This window comes from Neodiprion fabricii, chromosome 2 (genome assembly GCF_021155785.1).
Source record: "Neodiprion fabricii isolate iyNeoFabr1 chromosome 2, iyNeoFabr1.1, whole genome shotgun sequence".
In the NCBI taxonomy this organism is placed as follows: domain Eukaryota; kingdom Metazoa; phylum Arthropoda; class Insecta; order Hymenoptera; family Diprionidae; genus Neodiprion; species Neodiprion fabricii.
Window position 1 is genome coordinate 35,788,719 of NC_060240.1, and position 20,357 is coordinate 35,809,075.

Below are 20,357 nucleotides of genomic sequence, written 5' to 3' on the forward strand. Positions count from 1 at the left end.
AAACAGTATCTGCAAAAGTAAAGCACTCTCGATGTGTTAAGCCTTTAGCTTGTCAATCAATTTTCTTATGAACAATCTAGTTTTCAAGTTTAAATTGACGACGCCTTTTGCGCGTTGACTTGATACTTTTTGGTTCTGATTGAAAGTGAGGCATTTGCAAGCTAGCGGTCAATTCACGGGGACAAAAATCACGGGGTGTATAGTGGTAGTGAAGAATTTGGTCGTAAGTATTTATCAAACATATCCCAAGTGTACAACAGTATTTTTTAGTGATTATGTAGTCTTTCGTTTCAGCTAATCAAATCATTTGTCTGTTTCAACTAATGAGACCTGTCGTCTGTTTCAGCTTACCATACTTTTTGTCTGTTTCAGGTAATCAAACCTTTTGTCTGTTTCAGCTAATGACCCCTTTTATCTATTTCAGTTTATCGTACCTTTTGAATGTTTCAACTAACCATACTTTTTGTCTGTTTCAGCTAACCATACTTTTTGTCTGTTTCAGCTAACCATACTTTTTGTCTGTTTCAGCTAATCAAACCTTTTGTCTGTTTCAGCTAATGACACCTTTTATCTATTTCAGTTTATCGTACCTTTTGAATGTTTCAGTTAAATATATCTTTTGACTGTTTCAGTTAATCAAACCTTTTGTCTGTTTCAGCTAATCAAACCTTTCGTCTGTTTCAGTTGATCAAACCTTTTGTCTGTTTCAGCTAATCAAATTTGTGATTGAATCAGTGGTTCTCAGGTGCGTTTTTACCGTAGCAATTTAAAAATTTAGGATTGTTAATTGGAAGTATAAAAAAATGGAGCAAATGAAAAATCGAGACGAAGTAGTTGTTCAAGATATAAGGAAATAATCTAATTCGTTCTCATTATTCTTGAACCGTAATACATGTAAAGCACTGAAATGAATAAACTATTCACATCTTTTTTATTACTGTTTATTGTTCAGATGAAAGGCTCTGGGCACATCGCAATATTTTTAGTATCAACTATGCGGTAATAAACGTATAAAAAGGTATCTTAATTATGCACGAGTGCACGATTCTAGAATAATGAGAATAAATTAAATTATTTTCTGACCTCAAAAAACTGTTACCGGCTTATTGAATTTCCTTCTCGCTTCTGCATTTTCTCCGTTTGTTCACACTTCCAGTTAACAATCTTAAAGAGTTTTAAATTCTTACGATTAATACCTCAACAAGTAGTTACGAGGTGCAACATTTACCGTTGCGTCGGTACGGTCGGTATCCATTTTCACGAACGTTCCTTCGCCGTCCACAGCGTGGCGCTGCCGCATCATGTTGGCACCAAGATTGGCGCCCATGAAACTCCAACCTTACGATTCCGCTATTCGTGCATATGTTGAATGAAGCGATGGTTTAATAAAATGGAGGTATAACTTGCCTAAGCCGCACGTCCGTTCTTAGTGGCCTGTGACAAATAATCAAATCGAGATGGAAGTTGATAATCAAAGTGAAGACGGTGAATTAAAAAAGAGTCCTGGTAAAGATATCGAAGATTTTAGGTATGTATTCTCACCTGTTACCGCTTTCAAGGTAACTTACGTTCATACACGATTTGTACGAGTAACATCTTTCCGCATTATTCGAAAGATTCTATTATTTATTCCTACATGAATCTCAAACCAAGCTTTCATATACTTTGCAACGTAAACGATACTTTTGCTTCCTTGATCTGTAGTTCGAATTCTGATGCTAAATTCTGTTGTTTTAACTAGGAAAATTACGACCATGGTGACAGATTTTAAATTGCATCCTTGTTCTTCACAGTTTCTCTGAAGAAGATGGTGCAGACACAGCAGATTCCCTAGATATAAAACCACCACAAGCAGTAATTAGACACCATAAATCCAACTCGTCACGCAGACGAGAAAAACACAGCGAGAGGAGAGATCGCAGGGAGGAGAAGGAGCGGAAGTCTCGTCATCACGAGCGTGACGATGAGAGACACAGAGATAAACGCAGGTAATTATGTATATTATTGTATGTGTAATTTAGATATTATTGATTGGGTTACGATTGTTCTCTTTTGGGTATAAAATTGTGTGCTTTTGACTTGTGGATCATAAACAGCTTTTACATGACTGTTTTAATCGCAGACACCGCAGGCATGGTAATGATGTCTTGGATCGAACAGAACGGACGGATGGACCGAAAAGAGATAGAGATCGAATAGAGAGATCAGAGAGAATTGATAGTGGACACAGTAGAGATAGAGAATCGCGGCATGATCGCAAAGAAAGAAGCACCGGCGATAGAGTTTTAGAAGATTTGAGAGAAAGGTAAATGAATTAATATTCAAGTATTAAAAGTCATCAAATAACTCAATTCTTATTAGTCATGTATAGCAAATTAATCCGCAAATTGGTTATGATGTTAAAAAATTTCTAAATTAATTAAGGAATAATATCAGGTTGTTGGATAAAAGGCGAGAACGGCGTGAAGAGCCTCGTGATGTCCGCGAATACAAATCTGAGTCTCGCCGAGAGATCCGAGTTGAGGAAACGCGTGAAACGCGGGAACCACGTGAGAGGCGAGAAATCCGCATAGAAGAAAGGCGTGGAGAGGATCTCCGGGAACGACGTGATGTTCGAAACATGCTTGAAGATCTTCGAGATCGTCGTGATGTTCGCACTGAAGAGCGAAGACATGTACGTCCAGTGGAGGACCATTTTTCAGAATCAGAAGCTATGGAAAGACCTGAAAAACGACACAAAAGATCGCACAAGCATGAAAAAAATCGTGACCGAGACAGAGAGAAAGTTGAAAGGGATCGAGAGCACAGAGAGAAGCAATTGAGAGAGGCAATGGACATCACTGATGTAGATGATGGCGAAGATATGGATGTTGATGAAATACCTATGCATAATAAAGACCCGAAAGAAATGAGTGAACAGGAATTGAGGAAAGAAAGGTAAATTTCTCTAAATAGTAACTTATCCTGTCATTGAGCACTTTTTCAATGTGATGACATCCAAATCACACAGATAGACAAATTTTTTCTCTATATTACAGGTTGTTGGAGGCCGATAGAGAAATGGCGAGGAGAAAAGAGGTCTCCAGATTAGAATTGGAGGCTCGACGACTAAAAAGAGGAGAAAAACGGGTACATAATCCAGGCCCTGATCAGGATCAGGAGCCATCTATAGTCGAGCTGTCCGATGAAAGTTTAAGTCCAGATGCATCAGATGAAGCGCAATCAAAGTCACCTGAGTAAGTCAATGTTACTGAGACTTCACAGTTATATGGTGTAATAATTTCGATTTGGCTAATTAACCATGATGATAACTGGGCAATAATATTGATTGTATAGATCAAGGCATTCGTCAGAAGAGCAGGTGGAAAGTCCACAAGAAAGGTCGTCAGATCGCCCTTCAACTGAATCATCAGAAAGTACTAGCGACGATGATGACGAATCTAATGATTCGAATAAGGGATCAAATGACGAATCAAACGATGGATCAGACTACAATAATCCAAGTCCTTTGTCTGTTGATCGATTAGCCAAGTCTGATCATTCTGACGGAGATTCTCCTGGACGTGTTGATTCAAATGGAGCAACAAAAGACGTTGAAGAAGAAGAGAAGCCAGAAAAAGAGGAGGAACCTCTCATCCCACCATATTTACCTGCCATTCAAGGTATAGTTAAAAGTTATCAATGGTTTATGTGGAAAAGAATATTTGTATTTTTTTACACATAGTATACGAGTCTGTATTGTACTTCTTAAACGTGTCACTAGTTTTCTCACTAGTTCTTTTTTGTCTCAAACATGGAGAGTCTGCTTTAAAGCAAAATTGCAGTCTATCATACTTATTTACTTTATATATTTTTACTTTTGTGTAGATTAGATTTACATTGTATTCACGATTTTGATTATGCTTGGTTCACAAAATTATACAAGACAAGATTTTCACATAGTAAAGTATATATTCAGATTTTCCGGATTTCAGGATGTCGAAGTGTTGAGGAATTCCAGTGCTTAAACCGCATAGAAGAAGGAACGTACGGTGTTGTTTATAGAGCAAGAGATAAACGAACAGAAGAAATAGTAGCGTTGAAGCGTTTAAAAATGGAGAAAGAAAAGGAGGGCTTTCCAATCACTAGTTTACGAGAAATTAATACCTTGTTGAAAGCACAGCACCCGAATATTGTTACCGTTAGAGAAATCGTCGTCGGCAGTAACATGGATAAAATATTCATAGTCATGGATTACGTTGAGCATGACTTGAAGTCTCTCATGGAAACTATGAAGCAAAAAAAGCAGGTCTTTATTCCTGGTGAGTACTCGATACGGAGTATCCAACTTTCAACATATGTCCATGTTTGCCAAGCGTCTGGATAAACAATGACTGAAATATCCCTCTGAATCAATATACGCTCTCAAACTGAAAGTAAAATAGCCTGCATGCTGCAGACTATTCATAATATTAATGAAAATGTTCATTTTCAGGTGAGGTGAAGTGTCTCATGCAACAGCTTCTACGTGCTGTGGCGCATTTACATGACAACTGGATACTTCACCGTGATTTAAAAACTTCCAACTTGCTCTTGAGCCACAGAGGTATCTTGAAGGTTGGAGATTTCGGCCTTGCCAGAGAATATGGATCCCCACTAAGGCAATATACACCTATTGTCGTTACCCTGTGGTACCGAGCTCCAGAGTTGCTTCTGAATGGAAAAGAATACAGCACACCCATTGATGTCTGGTCTGTAGGGTGAGGAGAATTTATCTTGATTTTATGTCATGATAACCAATGTTTACTGTATCAGTGTGCTCTACGATTTTACGCAGTACTCTGATTCAATTTGGCGTACTTAAACATGGAGCTTCCCTTCCAGATGCATATTTGCAGAGTTACTACGAATGGAGGCTCTCTTTCCAGGCAAATCCGAAATAGACCAACTCAACAGGATATTCAAAGAATTGGGAACTCCAAGCGAACGCGTATGGCCTGGTTATAACAAATTACCAGTAGTTCAGAAAATACCATTTTCTCACTATCCTGTAAACAATTTACGTCAAAGATTTAGCATGTCTTTGTCAGATCTTGGGATTGAATTACTTAACAAGTAAGGATTCGAAGTAACAACTTCACCCATATTAACTAGTAACGATTAAGAGGAAATTTGCCACTACAAAAAAAAATTCCTATTATCAAGAGCTTGACTTCACAGTTTTCATTTTTAATTGCAAGCAATGAAAAGCAGTGCATATCATGGTTTTTTTCTCTTTCATCTTGGCTGTCTTCCGCTGCTTTATTTTTTACCAGTGTGAAAATTATACGGAAAACCGTGGCTATTAAATAAAGGTTAAACAAATTTCCATGCAAAAAGAGTAATTTTAGAATTGCTAAATTTTAGAATCTGTTATGAAGTTCCTTGTTACAAGTTCAAGTTTTTTTTATCTCAAGAAAGTTCTTGTACGAATGATTCAATGATTACAGATTCCTCACCTACGATCCACAGCAACGTGTCACAGCAGAAGATGCTTTGAAACATGGTTATTTCACCGAAGCACCATTGCCAATCGACCCAGCTATGTTTCCAACTTGGCCAGCTAAATCAGAGTTGGGAATTCGAACAGCTAATGCATCGCCGAAACCTCCGAGTGGTGGAAGGGAGTACAAACAACTAGGCGATGGAGATGACGCAGATATAAGCTCCTCCGGATTTCATATGGGACTTTTAGAAAGAGGTAGAGCTCCTCCAGTCGGTGGTGGCTTTCACTTGAAATTTTAATTTAGACAATTACCCATTTTCAAGTTCCACTGATACGGAACAGATCTTGAGAGTGGGTTCAGCAATGAAACGTGTAATAAATGCATAATTTTACCGCGGCTTTTCGTGAAAATAACGGTGGTTAACAAAATTTGAGTTTCTTTTTCTGCCACATACATCCGGCAAACTGATCCTATTGGATTTGTGACTAAGCGACTCACTTTGTAAAATCCTCTATATTTTAGACACTCAACTCTCTTATGTTACAAATTCGACATATTTCCTTTCTAAATAATTTATTTACGTGAAATGTTTCAACATGAAAGGACTGAACGCATTTTCTGTCTTTACCCAATAAGAGTATTGCGGTATACGTAGTCTACGCAAAATTAACATTACAAAGCGTAAGGAGCGATAGTGATTCTTATTCGTACAGCGTCGTTCTTAATCAGTTTGATTGAAGTAAAGCTTGGTATTCAATACTTGAGAATTCGGAAAACGTGCGCGAAATTGGATACAGTGGTTTCGATCCTGTAATATTAGTTTTTTTCTTTTGTTTGCATTAACTGGTTTATTATCCGGCTGTACAAGACTAGAATTATTCTAATATCATCATTTTTATACTAATTAGTTGTAATCAGCACAAAAACATAAATCAGTATGCGAAGTGTTGCCGAAATCTTACTGTAATTCATTATGAGCAGCACTTTGACACCTACCATTGATTGTGATTCCATGTATAATATCAACCTATTTCATGTAACTATAATAAATACGAATACGAGATAACGCGTGATCGAATGCTAACTTTTTTTCACATCGCCAAGCGTGATATAAATTTTTTTGAGACATGACATCCAATACTCTGATCAGGTTTTTTTTTGTCAAGAACCGAAGAAATCATTATCATTAAACACAAAAAGTAGTCGCTGGCCTAATCGCGTCTTGAAATCTAGTGGAACTGACGTTTAAACAAATTTCGGCTGTCTGATCGTGTAATAGATCATCACGTTTGCATCAATCTTATGTCATGATCTATTTCAGTGATTTTTTTGCGTTCAAGAGAATCTCAAGAACGCGCATAATTTAATATTTGCCGATAGGGAATTTTTACTAGATCAAAGACCAGAAACCTTTGAATATTTCTTTACGTTTTTAAATTTTCACTTAAACACTGCTCACAGGTAAATACATTTTTTTTAACCGCTTAAGATATCGTCACCAATACAGTATTACAATCAAGAATATCCTATTTCTGCATGCTTGGTTATAAACATCGAATTCAACGTGAATTCAAACAGAAAATCGGGGTTATATATAACACATAATACCTGTGCAATCGTATTGGTTTTGTATCGTGATACGAGCAGGTAAGTAGTGAAAACAATTTATACAGAGTTATGTTTACGATTTATTGGTCAAGCAAACGCCGGAGTACATTGTACAACATTCGAATATCAAGATATAGAAGACAAATAAAAATGTTTCAAGCAAATTCGAGTATTTTACTTTGTCATTGTACCGATGAATCATATTGTCAAAAACTACTAATCAAGCATTACTTGCTTTTTTGCGAATTGCATTAATTTATTCTAAACTATCCGATGTATGTGCATATCCGTATATAATGTCACTTGCCAATGTTATTAATATTCTTTGGCAAACCCAACAGCGAGTTTATAAGCTCGGAATTTCTTTTACTATTGGAGTTGAAGATAAGTTGGTGCGTCAGGAGATATCTAGCCAGTTGCAGCTCTTTGTCCTGAAACAGAATGAGACAAATAAATGTCAGGGGTGCTTGAAAAGTACACAAATAGAAATAGCGGGTTGAATTGAGCCGCGACAGTATTGATCATTAAAATACGAGATCTGAGATACGAGATGTGCCACCGTTGCGACGCGTTCATTACGACTTAAAAATTTAATTTTTATGCCTTGTTTTTTTCCCAAAGCGGTCACACGGCTCGTAAAATTTGGCAAGTAAATTACTTTGCATCTCTGTATCACCAAACACTCTTCTCGAATATGTCAAGAGTTGAATAAACCGTATAAATGAGAATAGGATGTCGCCAGGGTAACTATTAATATGACATACCAGTCCTTTGCCATAACGAATAAAGCTCTTCAATGCGTTGTCTTGCTGAAGAACATCGGCTGGTGCGCCTTCCACATGCCATTCAATTCCCAATACAATGCCGGTGATTGTCACAGCAAACCAACACGCAATTAGGCGTTGCATTTTGGTTTCTTTTTCTTTCTTTTCACTCGTCTACGGGTAAAATGTTTACATTAAAAATAGTCGTTTTTTTTTTTTTCACGTGAGTTTTTTAAATACAGGTTTTGGCTAGGTCTGAATTTTTTTCCTCTCCGCTCATCACCAAGTGTTATATCTACAGATAAAGATACTTGATATGTACTGGCCGATGAACTTCCAGTTTATAAATGAAAATAAATAAAGAACACCGGAAAATCTTGCATAATGAACATGTTAGTTTGAATGTGGATTACAGGAAATTTTTCTAATTAATTTATTTCACAAATTTTGAGAGTCTTTTATGCGGTAATTGCAATGAGAGCTTTATTTTGTTTTTTTAACACGGTGGTCGAAAATAACGGGTAAATATTTAAATAAAAGCTTGTACCTATCTTAACAAAGTTTGAAATGTTCTTTGGCTAGCAGATCGTCCCGGTGTTGTCCTCTTGATAATGTCGTTGGATAGCGTAGGATTAATTCTTTTATACCCCTCGAGTCGGGGAATTTTCGTATATCGTTGGGGCGGTTTTACCCTGTCTTTTGCAGGCATGATGTAAACGACAATGCTTGGGGATGACAGGTGTCTCGCGAAAAGAAATGTCGCTGTAACGCCGTCTATCCGCGTATTATAGAAAATTATTATTTATAACGAAATGGATTTTCAGCTGCGGATGATCGCTCAGCAAAATCGTTCGAGCGTAAAATCTGCGGCATCTTATACAATATAAAAATACATGCTGCATAAAGGGAAATAAAATCCACTCATGCAGGGAGAAATCGAGACTTGTATCATCATTTTAAAGACTCCAACAACTCACCTCTTGGCAAGTTTCTGCGTGTTGTTATTATTCGATATTTGCATCTTGTAAGGGCCTCTCGAGGATTTTTAACTTTAGCATATGCAGATGTGTCAGGAACGCGAGTATCTCTTGGCGCTCGGCGTTATGGGGCCCGGTTCTGAAGGGGGCGCAAGGCCCAAAACCTGATTCCGTTGCTAATGCGAAGGTGACCCTTCGTAGGGAGTTCATTGAAATCAAAAGGAATTAAAAAGTATTGGGATTTGGCCCTCGCTGAGGTCAAGGACAATTTTAAGAAATCTCCTCCATATATTCTCCATTTGAAACAGAACTCTGCCTCTCTCTCTCTCTCTCTCTCTCTGTTCGAAAAATTCAAAAATATGATGCGAAACCGCGTTCGAATTTCGAAATTGTATCTCTTAGAAATTCACCGCAGCCGAGATGAGATTTTTCGTTCTCTCATTATTCTTCACGACAACGTTACTTCCAGTAAGTTCCATTGTCATTTATCCCGTACACGGAAGTCTCGGCGAAGTTCTACAGAATATTTAAGACTTATTATGGCTTGTACAAATGGAGTGGTGGACAGTTTGATAAAAGGTTTGTAGATTGGGAGGAAAGTCTGCAGGTCACTAACCAGCAACCAGTTCAGTATATCGGACCTTGAACCGTCTTAACTATGAATTATTTTTTTTTTTTTTTTCTTTCTTCATTCTTTTTCTCGTCCTCTTAAAACCACGAGACAAAAATCACTTTGGAGCTAACGATTCCGCGTTAATCTTCGGATTAGCAATTTGTCATGTTCTTTATTGCGCAATAGCAATTACTATAATGGCAATTATACGCTTGTGACGAGCTGCTAACGCGATCTTCGCTATATCGCCGATAGTGCTCTTACTTCTTTACTTCGGACAAATTCTAAAAAATAAAAACAAATAAACAAATTATACAATTCGTTCCGGGACCAGAAACAACAAAGCTAACTACTTTGAATATCTTATTCTTTTGATATCACTTCAATTAGTCTCACTTTTTACCTAACTTCGGCATCTTTTCTTTTTTTCAACTTTCAATCTACCTGTATAAAAGAACCATTTGCATTAACATTCCAACGTCACGCAGGCTGTAAAGTAGAGTAAAGATTGATACAAATTTTTGCCAATTCCGTATAATACCGCAATCCTATTCGCGGCATTTAAATCAGGACAAAAAATGAAAAAGATGATTTATGAATTTTTCTCGAATCATTTGTGCCATTCATTACCGAGGATTAAGTGGCGAGAAGCGTGTCGAAATCTTATTTGCCTGGCCGTTAAGCGTTTAGAAAATTGTACGCGTCATGGGAACTAAAATAAATAATCGCGACTCGTCCCGTGTACGCGCGAATTGCGATTTAAATACAGGTTCAGAGATCGTCTAATTCATTCGTTAAATTTACGCATAATAACTTATCTAAGTATACGCGTTTTCATTCATTTCAGAAAAGTTCCAATTTTTAAATCAATTGTAAAGTATTAATATTTTGCGTTCGATGATGACGCGAATGACGATTGTACACAGATTACATATTTACACGTCGTATTGACATTAGCATGCTTCATGATGTACGTAAATATTGGCGGTAACGGGTAAAGAAGAAGAAGAAGAAGAAGAAGAAGAAGACGAAGAAAAAGATTGAGGAGGAGGAGGAGGAGGAAGGGGCGGTGAAAAAACGGTCGACGAAATTCTTATTTTCTAACCATTTACACGTATACGGATATACGCATGCTTACATGTATTTACGCACTTATGCTTATTTACGTTCGTATGTGTAACGAGATCCTTGACGATTCTCAGATTTCAAGATACCAGCCATGGGCGCGGATTACGGTACACGCGGCGAAACGCACTAAATAATAAATGCCGACCGATATGCTGAATAAACAGAAGATTTTTAATGCCAATGACCTACGAGGACGTCGTAATATCGTTACGTATTTGATTGGCGTACATGTATAAACGCCTTATATACATCATACACATATACGTATAAAAATACATTATACCACGAAGGATCGAGTTATGGGAGGGCGAGAAGATCGCATTAAGGCGACACCGAAATCAGATCTAGGCGTAAACTGCCCGCGATGCCAATCATATAATTGAGAGTCGTCTACCGAACTCTGGGCAATGACACTGGCATCGTCATTTGCATAGTTGAATCACGTTAGTTTTCAGCGGGCTTCAAACCGAACTGCGATCGTAGCAACTTTCGAGCCTCCATCCGCTTTAGTCATTCCTCCGATAATTTTCCCATTATACACCCAGGATTCGTTTATATTTTCCGTACGATTTCCAGAGACAGGGCAAAGGGCTAGTTTTATCCGTTACCGTTTTTATTTCTTTCTCCTTTTAGTACCGCTTTCAGATCGCTGTATCTGAACTTTGTCTTCTTCGCGAGATTAATACCGGCAGCATCGCGTTTCGTTGGCAGGTCTGTTCGAAACCGTTTGAATCTCGTATGTACGTATTTGATGACAGAAGCCGTATGGAAAAAGTGGTTCTCGGGTGTGGCCTGACATTACGAGCGTGTCATTTGAATTTTTGACTGTATTCTTGGTCCGTTTTATTTAATTTGTTTTTTTGTTTTTTTTTTTTGTTTTTTTTATTCCCCTCTATCATCTTCTCCGTCTTTTATTTTTATTCGTTTAGTCTTTACTGTTATAAACAGTCGTTTACTGCTGGAACGTCGTTGCGGAACCAGGTATTTATCACGGAAATTAACAAGACTGTGGAAGACCTACACGCGTGTTACTTATATGCGAAACTACGAATCGTTTAGCCATTTGTGGCGTATGGAATAAAGAAAACAATTTACATCTGGATTGAATTATTTATCTCTTACTTGTTTCGAATTAACATTGTAAAGCAACAAATGTTGTTGTAACGGAGAACGACTGAAAATCAGTGGGATTGACATTTTTTTAGGTTTTTTTTGTTTTTTTTTTTTTTTGTTTTTTTTTTTCTATCCATTCTCGCCACGCTTCGAATTTTCTGATTCGTTCGGGGGGCGATGATGACTTTTATATCTTCTCACGTCTTCTTCCCGCTCTGCGTCGCGAATGCGAGACGGAGTTTTTGAGGCAGGCGCGTTCGGTTAGTACGGTGCAAGTTCAAGGTGAAACGTTGCCATTCAAAAGCTGTTTCTTCACTTTTTCGACGATGGTTGTTGAACTCTAGAAATGCATTTGCACCTCGCTCGGAGTAATACTTGACGTTTCTTAATCAGGGGTGCGTCAAATTTTCGTGGATGAAATGTATTTAAGTCACTTGTTCACCATTATAAAGAATTAAAATTATAGGAAATCGATAGAATGAATTTGCTTCGACATTGAAATTTTATATTTCATCAAGTAGAATATTTCAATCTATTTTTTTCTGCGACCTGGTCACGAGCTTTACAGTACACATTTTTTTTTGTCTCCTATCCGAACTGAGCTATTTTTCTAGGGGATTCCAACGTAGAATACAGTTTGTCACCTACTGACGAAATTGCGCATGATTATAGATTTGAATTCTCACTTGGGTACTTTTTAAACTGTTTCGAAAAACTTTCAATGTTAGTTTGTTTTTTTCCGTTTTTTTACTGATGAAAATTATTAATATATGGATAAAACAGTTTCGGATTGACATTTTGGTTCGATAATCGCGTAAGATTGACGAGAATTGAAACAACGACGAAACTGCTCCGTAGAAGTTTTGCATAATATATGAAAAGCTCTTGTACAATGGATAAACGTTTGAATTTAATGTAAGTTACAAAAAATTATGCAAAACGAGGATTTCAAAAATTTTCAGATTTTAAAATATTGTCAATTGTTTCAATAGTCAGGTGTCAGAGACCTCAAAAACTTGCGTTGTTATACTCCTCGATGCAATGTTGAAAAACTTAAAATTTCACCCACTGCGTGGAAACCAAGAATACACATATTTCTAAACCATGAAAATAAATCATATTGCACTTTGCATTCTATGATGGGAATATTGTACTGCATGCTTTCTTTCAAGAATAGAAGTTTATACGGTATAAATCAACCGTCTGTTAATCGTGGATGATAAAACCCATGGAATTGCCTGTATCACTTTCCAGAGAATAAATATTCAATGATATATATAAAGCATATGTCGTCCCACCATCCTATGGCAATCCATGGTGTCCAGTGGTCCTGGAAATGTTCTTGAATTTTACTTGTCCTTAAAAAGTCCTGAAAATATCCTGGAATTTTTGCTCGTGTCCTGGAAATATTCTATTTTTCAAAGTTTGCTGCGAATGATATACTTATTTGTGTTCACTAAGTAACTGTTTTTAAAAAGTGGATTCCCGCCTCGAATCGTGTTTTCCTTCTTTCTGAACTTATTTTTTTTCTGAACACCATGCAATCCGACAATGTGATTAACTTGTGTGTATATGAATATTCATCCAAACCGAAAATGCATCGTGCACAAGTTTCTTTTCAAGCATGGATCAGGTGAATGTTGACCTCATAGAATTATACACGGCGCTAATTTGAATTGAGAATAGATTTTATTTGTGGAATTTAAAAATTGTTAAATATGTCATTTGCGTGTTATAAAATTCCTTGCGTAAGAAAGACTCAAATGCGTCACGCTGCTGGGGTGGAATGACGCAAGTGATACGAAAGATTATTATCAATATTATTTTATTTATAATTGCGGGTCGCAACTTTTCAGAAGCATGACTTGTACATTACCAGTCGGATAATGATTGGGATAAGCAAAGCAACCCATTCCACTGATTGTGAGTAACAAGAGGAAGTCTGTGATAATTTATTGACAAAATATAGCGAGCAAATTTTATATTCAAATTCATTCAGGCCGTCTATCTTGCCGAGTAAAATCCACCGCATAATTTATATTCAACTCTCCATATAGTAGGTGATATAATCATATACGATTCTGGGACAAAATTATATCTCATTTGTTTGTAAGCGCATCATCTCAAATTATAATGTAAAAATATTTTTCGGAACACGATCGGAACTATTTTACACATATCTGTGACAATTTTTTCAATGTAAATTATAATTAATTGGGTGACTGTAATATCAAATAATATTTCCAGTAAAAAGATGTAGCCCATAATGTAGTAAAATCGGTTCCAGAAATTGGTGAACGTTTCCTGCTAGGTTATTTCCAAAAATCACATATCATCAACAAATAATACCGCGATTGGCGCGCTATTGAGACTGGCAGCGAAACGAACCGATCGACTGACTACTCATTAGAATTATTCAAAGGGCAGGACTATACTTTGCGACTGCAGATCGTCTGATTATAATTTGCATTTCCTTATCCTCGGGTGTCGTTCGCAGGGTGAACGATCTGCAGGATATTCGAAAATTATGGCCCGTGTACGAGGGGCGCAAACAGTCTGTTCAGCTGAAAGTAAAATATTTGAGGGATGATTGCGCGAGGTTGCAGCTTCATCCATATTTTAATTGTACATATTTAATTGTAGCAGTCGTCTCTTCACTCGCCTTTTCGCTCTAGAAGCATGACTCGTGATTAGTGTTAAGTTAAGGATTAGGAATGCCACGTGCTTGAATGTATTTTACTATTTGTTACTCGTAAAAATATCTGACCATACCTACCGTCGTTGCGTGATTATTAGTGTCAGGAGTACTATGTAGTGTTATTTAGACTACCCGCTTTGTGTAAATGAATCAATAAATTAGTCATACCGGCTGATGACAATATTTTGAAAATCTTTCAATGGTCATTGACCCAGTTAGCTAATGCCGATCATAGTATTTAGTGAAGTTTAATTTATATAGAACCGTGGATCGAATCGGGTTAATTGTTTTTAGATCACCTAGAAAACTGGGGTAAAATTCTCATTACTGTATAACGTTTTCGGTATTTCTTAATTCGTAGAGCAAAGCGAGGGAAATTTTTTGGTTGTTTTTTATTATAGGTGTCATCTTACAATTCCAGCGTATACAAATTGTACGATCTTAATGGTCTATATATTGTTCTGTCAGTTTCAACTGTTAAAAACTCTTAAAAGTAGAATGAATTTCATTACTGATATGCTAAGACTCTTCTCTCTTTTCTATTCAACTTTCATCATCATCGAAATGATTCCAATTGTCTAATTCGACATGGAGATTTATACCTAAAAGCTTTCAATAACGTTTTCGCTACCTTCGTGATCCAGACATTTTTATTGCAATTGAATCCCAAAACATCTGATTCAAGTTCGTCGAATTAACTACTAAAATGTGTCGAAAAAAAGAGCAGATATTTTTGTTTATAGACCACGATACGTCTGAATAAGAAAGCAAACAAAAAAAAAAAAAAAACTTGGACAAGGCTCATCAATCGATAGTAAGATGTACTTTAAGTGATCGCAAACTTAGGCTTAAAGTCTTTCAGCAATTTCGTCATGCGTATGAATGACGTGAACATTGCAAATTTACGATGCATTCTCAGAAATGTTAAAACTCTGAGAATATGCGATGCGATAATAAACATAGACGTACAGCTATATTTATCCATCCCAAACACAAAGTGGACATTTTTCTTACCGCGTTATTTTAAAAGCCTGTTACTTATTCACGGCAAATTTTCTCGTCGACGGAACGTGATGGATGATCCACCGATAAGGCAAAGCCGAAGGCCTTCGGTGATCGCGTATTACAAATGCTGCACGTGAACAGGGTGGTGGCTGCATCGCTTTCAGCGATATTCAACCGGGGCGTAACAGCCGCTCGTTTTGCAATTTTTCTTTTTTCTTATTCTCCGTCTTGTTCATTTTCTCCTCCTTCCTCCTCCTCCTCCTCTTCTTCTTCTTCTTCTTCCGTTGGTCGGCGAGCCTCGCTTTATACATGAAATGATTATAAAATAGCGCACAAAGAATGGCAATGAATACCTATACATTTTGTGCAAATTATACTCATGTGCACATAGTTTGCTTTACGCAGGGTTCGTACGCACAAGGAAATCGGGAAAAATGGGAAAACTCGGGGAGTTTCTTACAGTAGGGAAAAGTCAGGGAAAAGTTGGGGAATTTCGAAAATAAGACTGGAATTTTAAGTTTCTTGAAGAAATAAACTGCTTCCTATACGTACGTTACTTGATATCAAACCTCCTTTCGTTTTTTTCTTACTGCAAATCGCTGGCTGTTGTTTGTAAATTAGTAGTCGGACAGTAAATTAATTACTAGGTAATGTCGAAGATATTAATATGCAAAAAAATTGTCAGTAATCAGCGACATATTTCTCGGAAGGTTACTGAAAAAAATCCTATTTTAGGCTGGAACACCTGGAAAAGCCAGGAATTTCGGGTTCCAAAAAGCGTACGAACCCTGTTTATGATATGTAACTACTCGATCATTTCTGACAATGATGATGATGATAGTGATAATAATAACGAAAGTAACAAAATTATTGATTGAGAAAATTATTAATCAAATAATGAGCTGCACTTTACGGACTTTGATATTTTTGTCGCGTGATAAACGCTACGAACGCACATTGCGCCGAAAGCGTGCCTGTGACTCGGTACTGCACGAGCAATCGAATTTACAGTTATGAAATAACTAATGCGTCCGCGAATGTTAACGAACCTAGTTACGCGTATGTAGGAAGGTACCCTGCACCTGAAATCCTATTTATACCCTGAGCAATTTAATTTTTCTGCAATCACTTACTCTACTCGATGCATCGCAGATCGCGTGATGTGTGTAATTCAGTGTTACACAGATGCAAGCACAATAACGTATAAACCGATGCAAATTTGCAATACCACGGAGAGAAGAAAAAGAGGACACGTCAGGATTTTTGGTAAAAAAAGTAATACCCGTGTAAAGTATAATTTTTTACCGCGAAATATGTAGCGGATTTTAGTCTGCACGCAGTGGATTTCACTGATTCTGCATTTTGCGAAATATATTGTTTTACCAAAAAACATGCCCACTTTTCATACAGTTTTCGGTAAAATCTTCTCTTTTGCAGTTACCGAGAGTCTACTTCTTGCTCACTGATAAATCAATCTCGATACTGGTATCAGTCCGAAAATTTTGTTTGCTGTTTTAGGGAATCGAATTTTGCTGTATGATTTTTATTTTCCCTCCAGATAACGGAATGCGGATGTTGTTCTCGAATTTTTGTTTACGCTTTCCCAAACAATTCTGTGAAATTTGTAATGGTAGTTAATTGACTCGAGTCGGCAAATATATCCAAGTCAGCAAACAAACTATTCCAATCGTCAGAGAAAAAAACCTGCTACAGGCATCTATTTCGGACGTACGTCATGGCTTCTGTATCGAGTGGATTATCTGGGTAACGACAGGAAAAGTCTGGGTCAGTTGAACATTGTTCGAAGGTGAGGACGTTCCTTCCATTGGGCGAATAATGCGACTTGAATGAAAATCATTTGTCGAGGCTAAACGCATCGGCGGTCGTCTCGTCGTTGACGGCGAAATGAAATGCCTGGTGTTTGTTTCTCTGCGGGCATATTTGCACGTCAGGCTTTGACTGGCAACGAGAAAAATCTTCGTCGCTTTTGCCGCACTTTGTCCAGAGATGCACGCGGTGCATTTGAATTCAACTTTCGTATCAAGCTAGACGCAATATACACACATTTTTTTCACCTTACAAGAAACTCGTGTTTTTTAACGATCGCTCGCTTACTTTTATATGCAAACTCGCAACCGCTGATTCAACGCTTATTTTAAGACAAGAAAAAATAGTTTTCGATAATTCTCGTACGTCTTGAATGATGTACGTATATGCGTTCGGTTCGGAGTGATTTCGAGACGCTGGAATGCTGGATCAAAGAAGTTTAATGATTTTATGAAAATTGGGGAATGCGAAAAATCGTACATCTATAGGCAGCCTTGAACAGCTGCGTATGTGCGGTACGATTAAGACGACGCGAAGCATTGTTCGCGTGTTAAAATTCGTCGGTATTAATATTCCACAAACTGTTTTCGAATTCATGTATGCGATCCAATCAAGTGTGAAATAAATAATATATAATCCCGTGTAACGTTCGATTTGTAACATGTGTATAATATAATACAGGTATATGTGTATACGTATGTAATAAATCATTGGCTACCCTGGAAAGTATACGTAATAATTATAAGTGGCACTGGTTAGTGCAAATCACGGTTTCGTGGAAGAATTCAATCGACTCATTGATTCACGCAGACGAGCGAGCAAAAGGCCATTGTTTGAAGAGCCCAAATGAATCATTGGATAGAATAAAGCTAAGCCGAAAACTCGTTTGCATTATTGCAAGATACCAGGACACCGATTCGAAAAAAACCACCAGATTATCCGAACAAAAATAATTTCAACGAATCACAATTTTCTATACAACAATACCTAGGTGCGAAGTGTTCCTTACCAGCGAAGATTTTGAAAATAAAGAAACTTGTTTATATTACAGCGGCTAAAATCAACTCGATGATTTGTTTTTAAGCAAATACGTGAAATGAAATGAAACGAATAATAACATGTAGGCTCGGTTGCTGATTTTATGCGGCAATTGACAGCAAAAAGTCAGTTCGATCAGTTTGCTCAAGCACCCAAGTGGCCACTTACAATCAGCTACTGGTCTCTCTCTCTCTCTCTCTCTCTCTCTCTCTCTCTCTCTATCTCGATGGCATCGGTTTAACAGCAAAAAAAAAAAAAATAGTAAAATAAACAACATCTATACAGTATAATTAACTGTTAATTTTTGAATAAGAGAATCAGTAAACGTAGGATGACGTCACGTCATCCTTTAGGAAATTTAAAAGTCAAGTTCTGTACAAGAAGCGTTAGATCGAGTCTGAAACGCGGTCCGTGATGGGGAATTTGTCTCATCACCGATGCAAGTATGGACCGACACCTATTATGAAATATCGAATAACTCGATTCGGGCGGTATACAATCGAGTCCCGTTACGAACCTCGCCTTACCGGAGAGTAAGAGTATGCATCAACGACCAAAACTGTCAGACAAATTTCATCTTTGGGTCCGAGGTAGAGTTTCAACGGAAAGTCATTTTCTACGCCCACTATACGAAGAATTTATGCCGTATTAGAAGTCTGTCGAAAGAGCTGCAAATTCCGACCGCTAAGTGGTGCAGAGTTAATTTTCAAAATTGCAACTGGCAGAGTGAATTTTTGCATTCCTCATGTGTAATACATATATATATATATATATAGTATAGAGGAAAAAAAACACTTTCCTTTAAAACGCTTTGTCTTTGGTCGATGCAGAGATACGGAGTCTCGCAAATAAGTAATGCCTGATAATGTGAATGACCTTACAAAGATGACCAAAAAGAAGGACGAAACGAGTGACGCTAACAAGCAGGAGCAAAATAGATTCAAACCAGTTGTCGTTACTGCACTTTGCAAGAAACGCAGAAGGCTGGTAGGTATACCTTAACACACGTAGAGTGCACACACTCATTCTTCCGCGATGCACAACTTGTTCGAGGCTCATCGCAGAGTGAATCAATTCTCTTCTCAAGTCGACACGGTACGGTTAAATGTTTGTGCTTTGTGTTAATTATCAAACTTTGTTGTAAGAAAACGGTTTTCATTTAGTAACGGTTAATTTAATACCTTGGAGAATAGCTGCTCGTGAGGAACTGTAGGTGTCAAATATTTTTCGTGGATTTCCTTTCTTAAATCGTTTAGATTAAAATCAAAATGATATCGTTAGAGCAGTTAATCATATATCAATTTAATATCCTCAGTCGAAGCTATCATATTCGATGTTGAGTAATTTGAAAGAACTGAATGAAATTCGCATTATATTTCAATTATAGTTAAATATTATAGAAACGATATCGATTCGTTCAAATTTTTATATAATTTGTGAATAAAATGTCCTATGTAACGGATAGAGTTCTTCGGGAATGGATTCGTGAACGAACGATTTCTTCGGCAACGTGAAATTTATATTCAAATTTAAAACGACGGCCAAGTCTCGTGATATTCGCTAAACTTGAAAATCACGAAATATCACATGAATAACAAATCAGAATAAATCAGTCTATTCGGCAAAGATGTAAAATAATAGACATTTTTTTTATTTCTTTTACCAAAATGAACAGCAATGTATGAAATTATATACATCAAACGCCATAAATTCCAACGTTCCTTACGAATTTCAAGTTTTCGTTAATTCGCGGTCAAGGAAAAAAAAAAAAAAAAAAAAAAAAAAACCAGTTCAAAAATAAAATGTACCCGATAATTGTACGCAAGCCGTATATAAAATAAACGCGAAATATCTATAACCCGAAAACGATTATACGTAGTCTTCTCATTTTCAAAATTACGATTCATCTTCTTCTTCTTCGATCTTTCCATCATTTAACGATACAATCGTACGCGTGTAAGTTCTTTGCGCACATGACCCAATCTCCCCGCAACGATCAATCGTCGGAAGAATATCGACACTTAAAAAAGACGTGAAAAAATTCTGGAACTAGAGTATAATTACAGGACGAAACTAAACGACCCTGCGGACTGGCCGGGTAGGTACGCAAGTATATCGATG

The 20,357-nt window shown here is 37.1% G+C and overlaps 1 protein-coding gene across 3 annotated transcripts; it reads left to right on the top strand.

Annotated features, from left to right (window-relative positions):
* Positions 1–1,346: 1,346 nt before the first annotated feature.
* On the top strand, positions 1,347–6,531 carry LOC124175431 (cyclin-dependent kinase 11B). 3 transcript variants are annotated; one of them, XM_046555676.1, is made up of 10 exons: positions 1,347–1,528; positions 1,794–1,988; positions 2,123–2,305; positions 2,425–2,937; positions 3,039–3,236; positions 3,337–3,662; positions 3,975–4,301; positions 4,475–4,739; positions 4,864–5,094; positions 5,469–6,531. In XM_046555676.1, the coding sequence occupies exons 1-10, from the start codon at positions 1,458–1,460 to the stop codon at positions 5,761–5,763; spliced, it is 2,604 nt and encodes an 867-aa protein (XP_046411632.1). In that variant the 5' UTR covers positions 1,347–1,457; the 3' UTR covers positions 5,764–6,531. The 3 variants fall into 3 exon arrangements, with proteins under 3 accessions (XP_046411632.1, XP_046411633.1, XP_046411634.1); XM_046555677.1 differs by having other exon boundaries at positions 2,437–2,937; XM_046555678.1 differs by having other exon boundaries at positions 2,452–2,937.
* Positions 6,532–20,357: the final 13,826 nt, after the last annotated feature.

What these genes read in the sequence shown, in the direction of transcription:
- LOC124175431 (XM_046555676.1), top strand. Translation starts at nt 1,458, where the DNA reads ATGGAAGTTGATAATCAAAGTGAAGACGGTGAATTAAAAAAGAGTCCT. An exon ending in AAAGATATCGAAGATTTTAG is followed by an intron (nt 1,529 to 1,793) that starts GTATGTATTCTC and finishes TGTTCTTCACAG; the next exon opens with TTTCTCTGAAGAAGATGGTG. An exon ending in AGACACAGAGATAAACGCAG is followed by an intron (nt 1,989 to 2,122) that starts GTAATTATGTAT and finishes TTTTAATCGCAG; the next exon opens with ACACCGCAGGCATGGTAATG.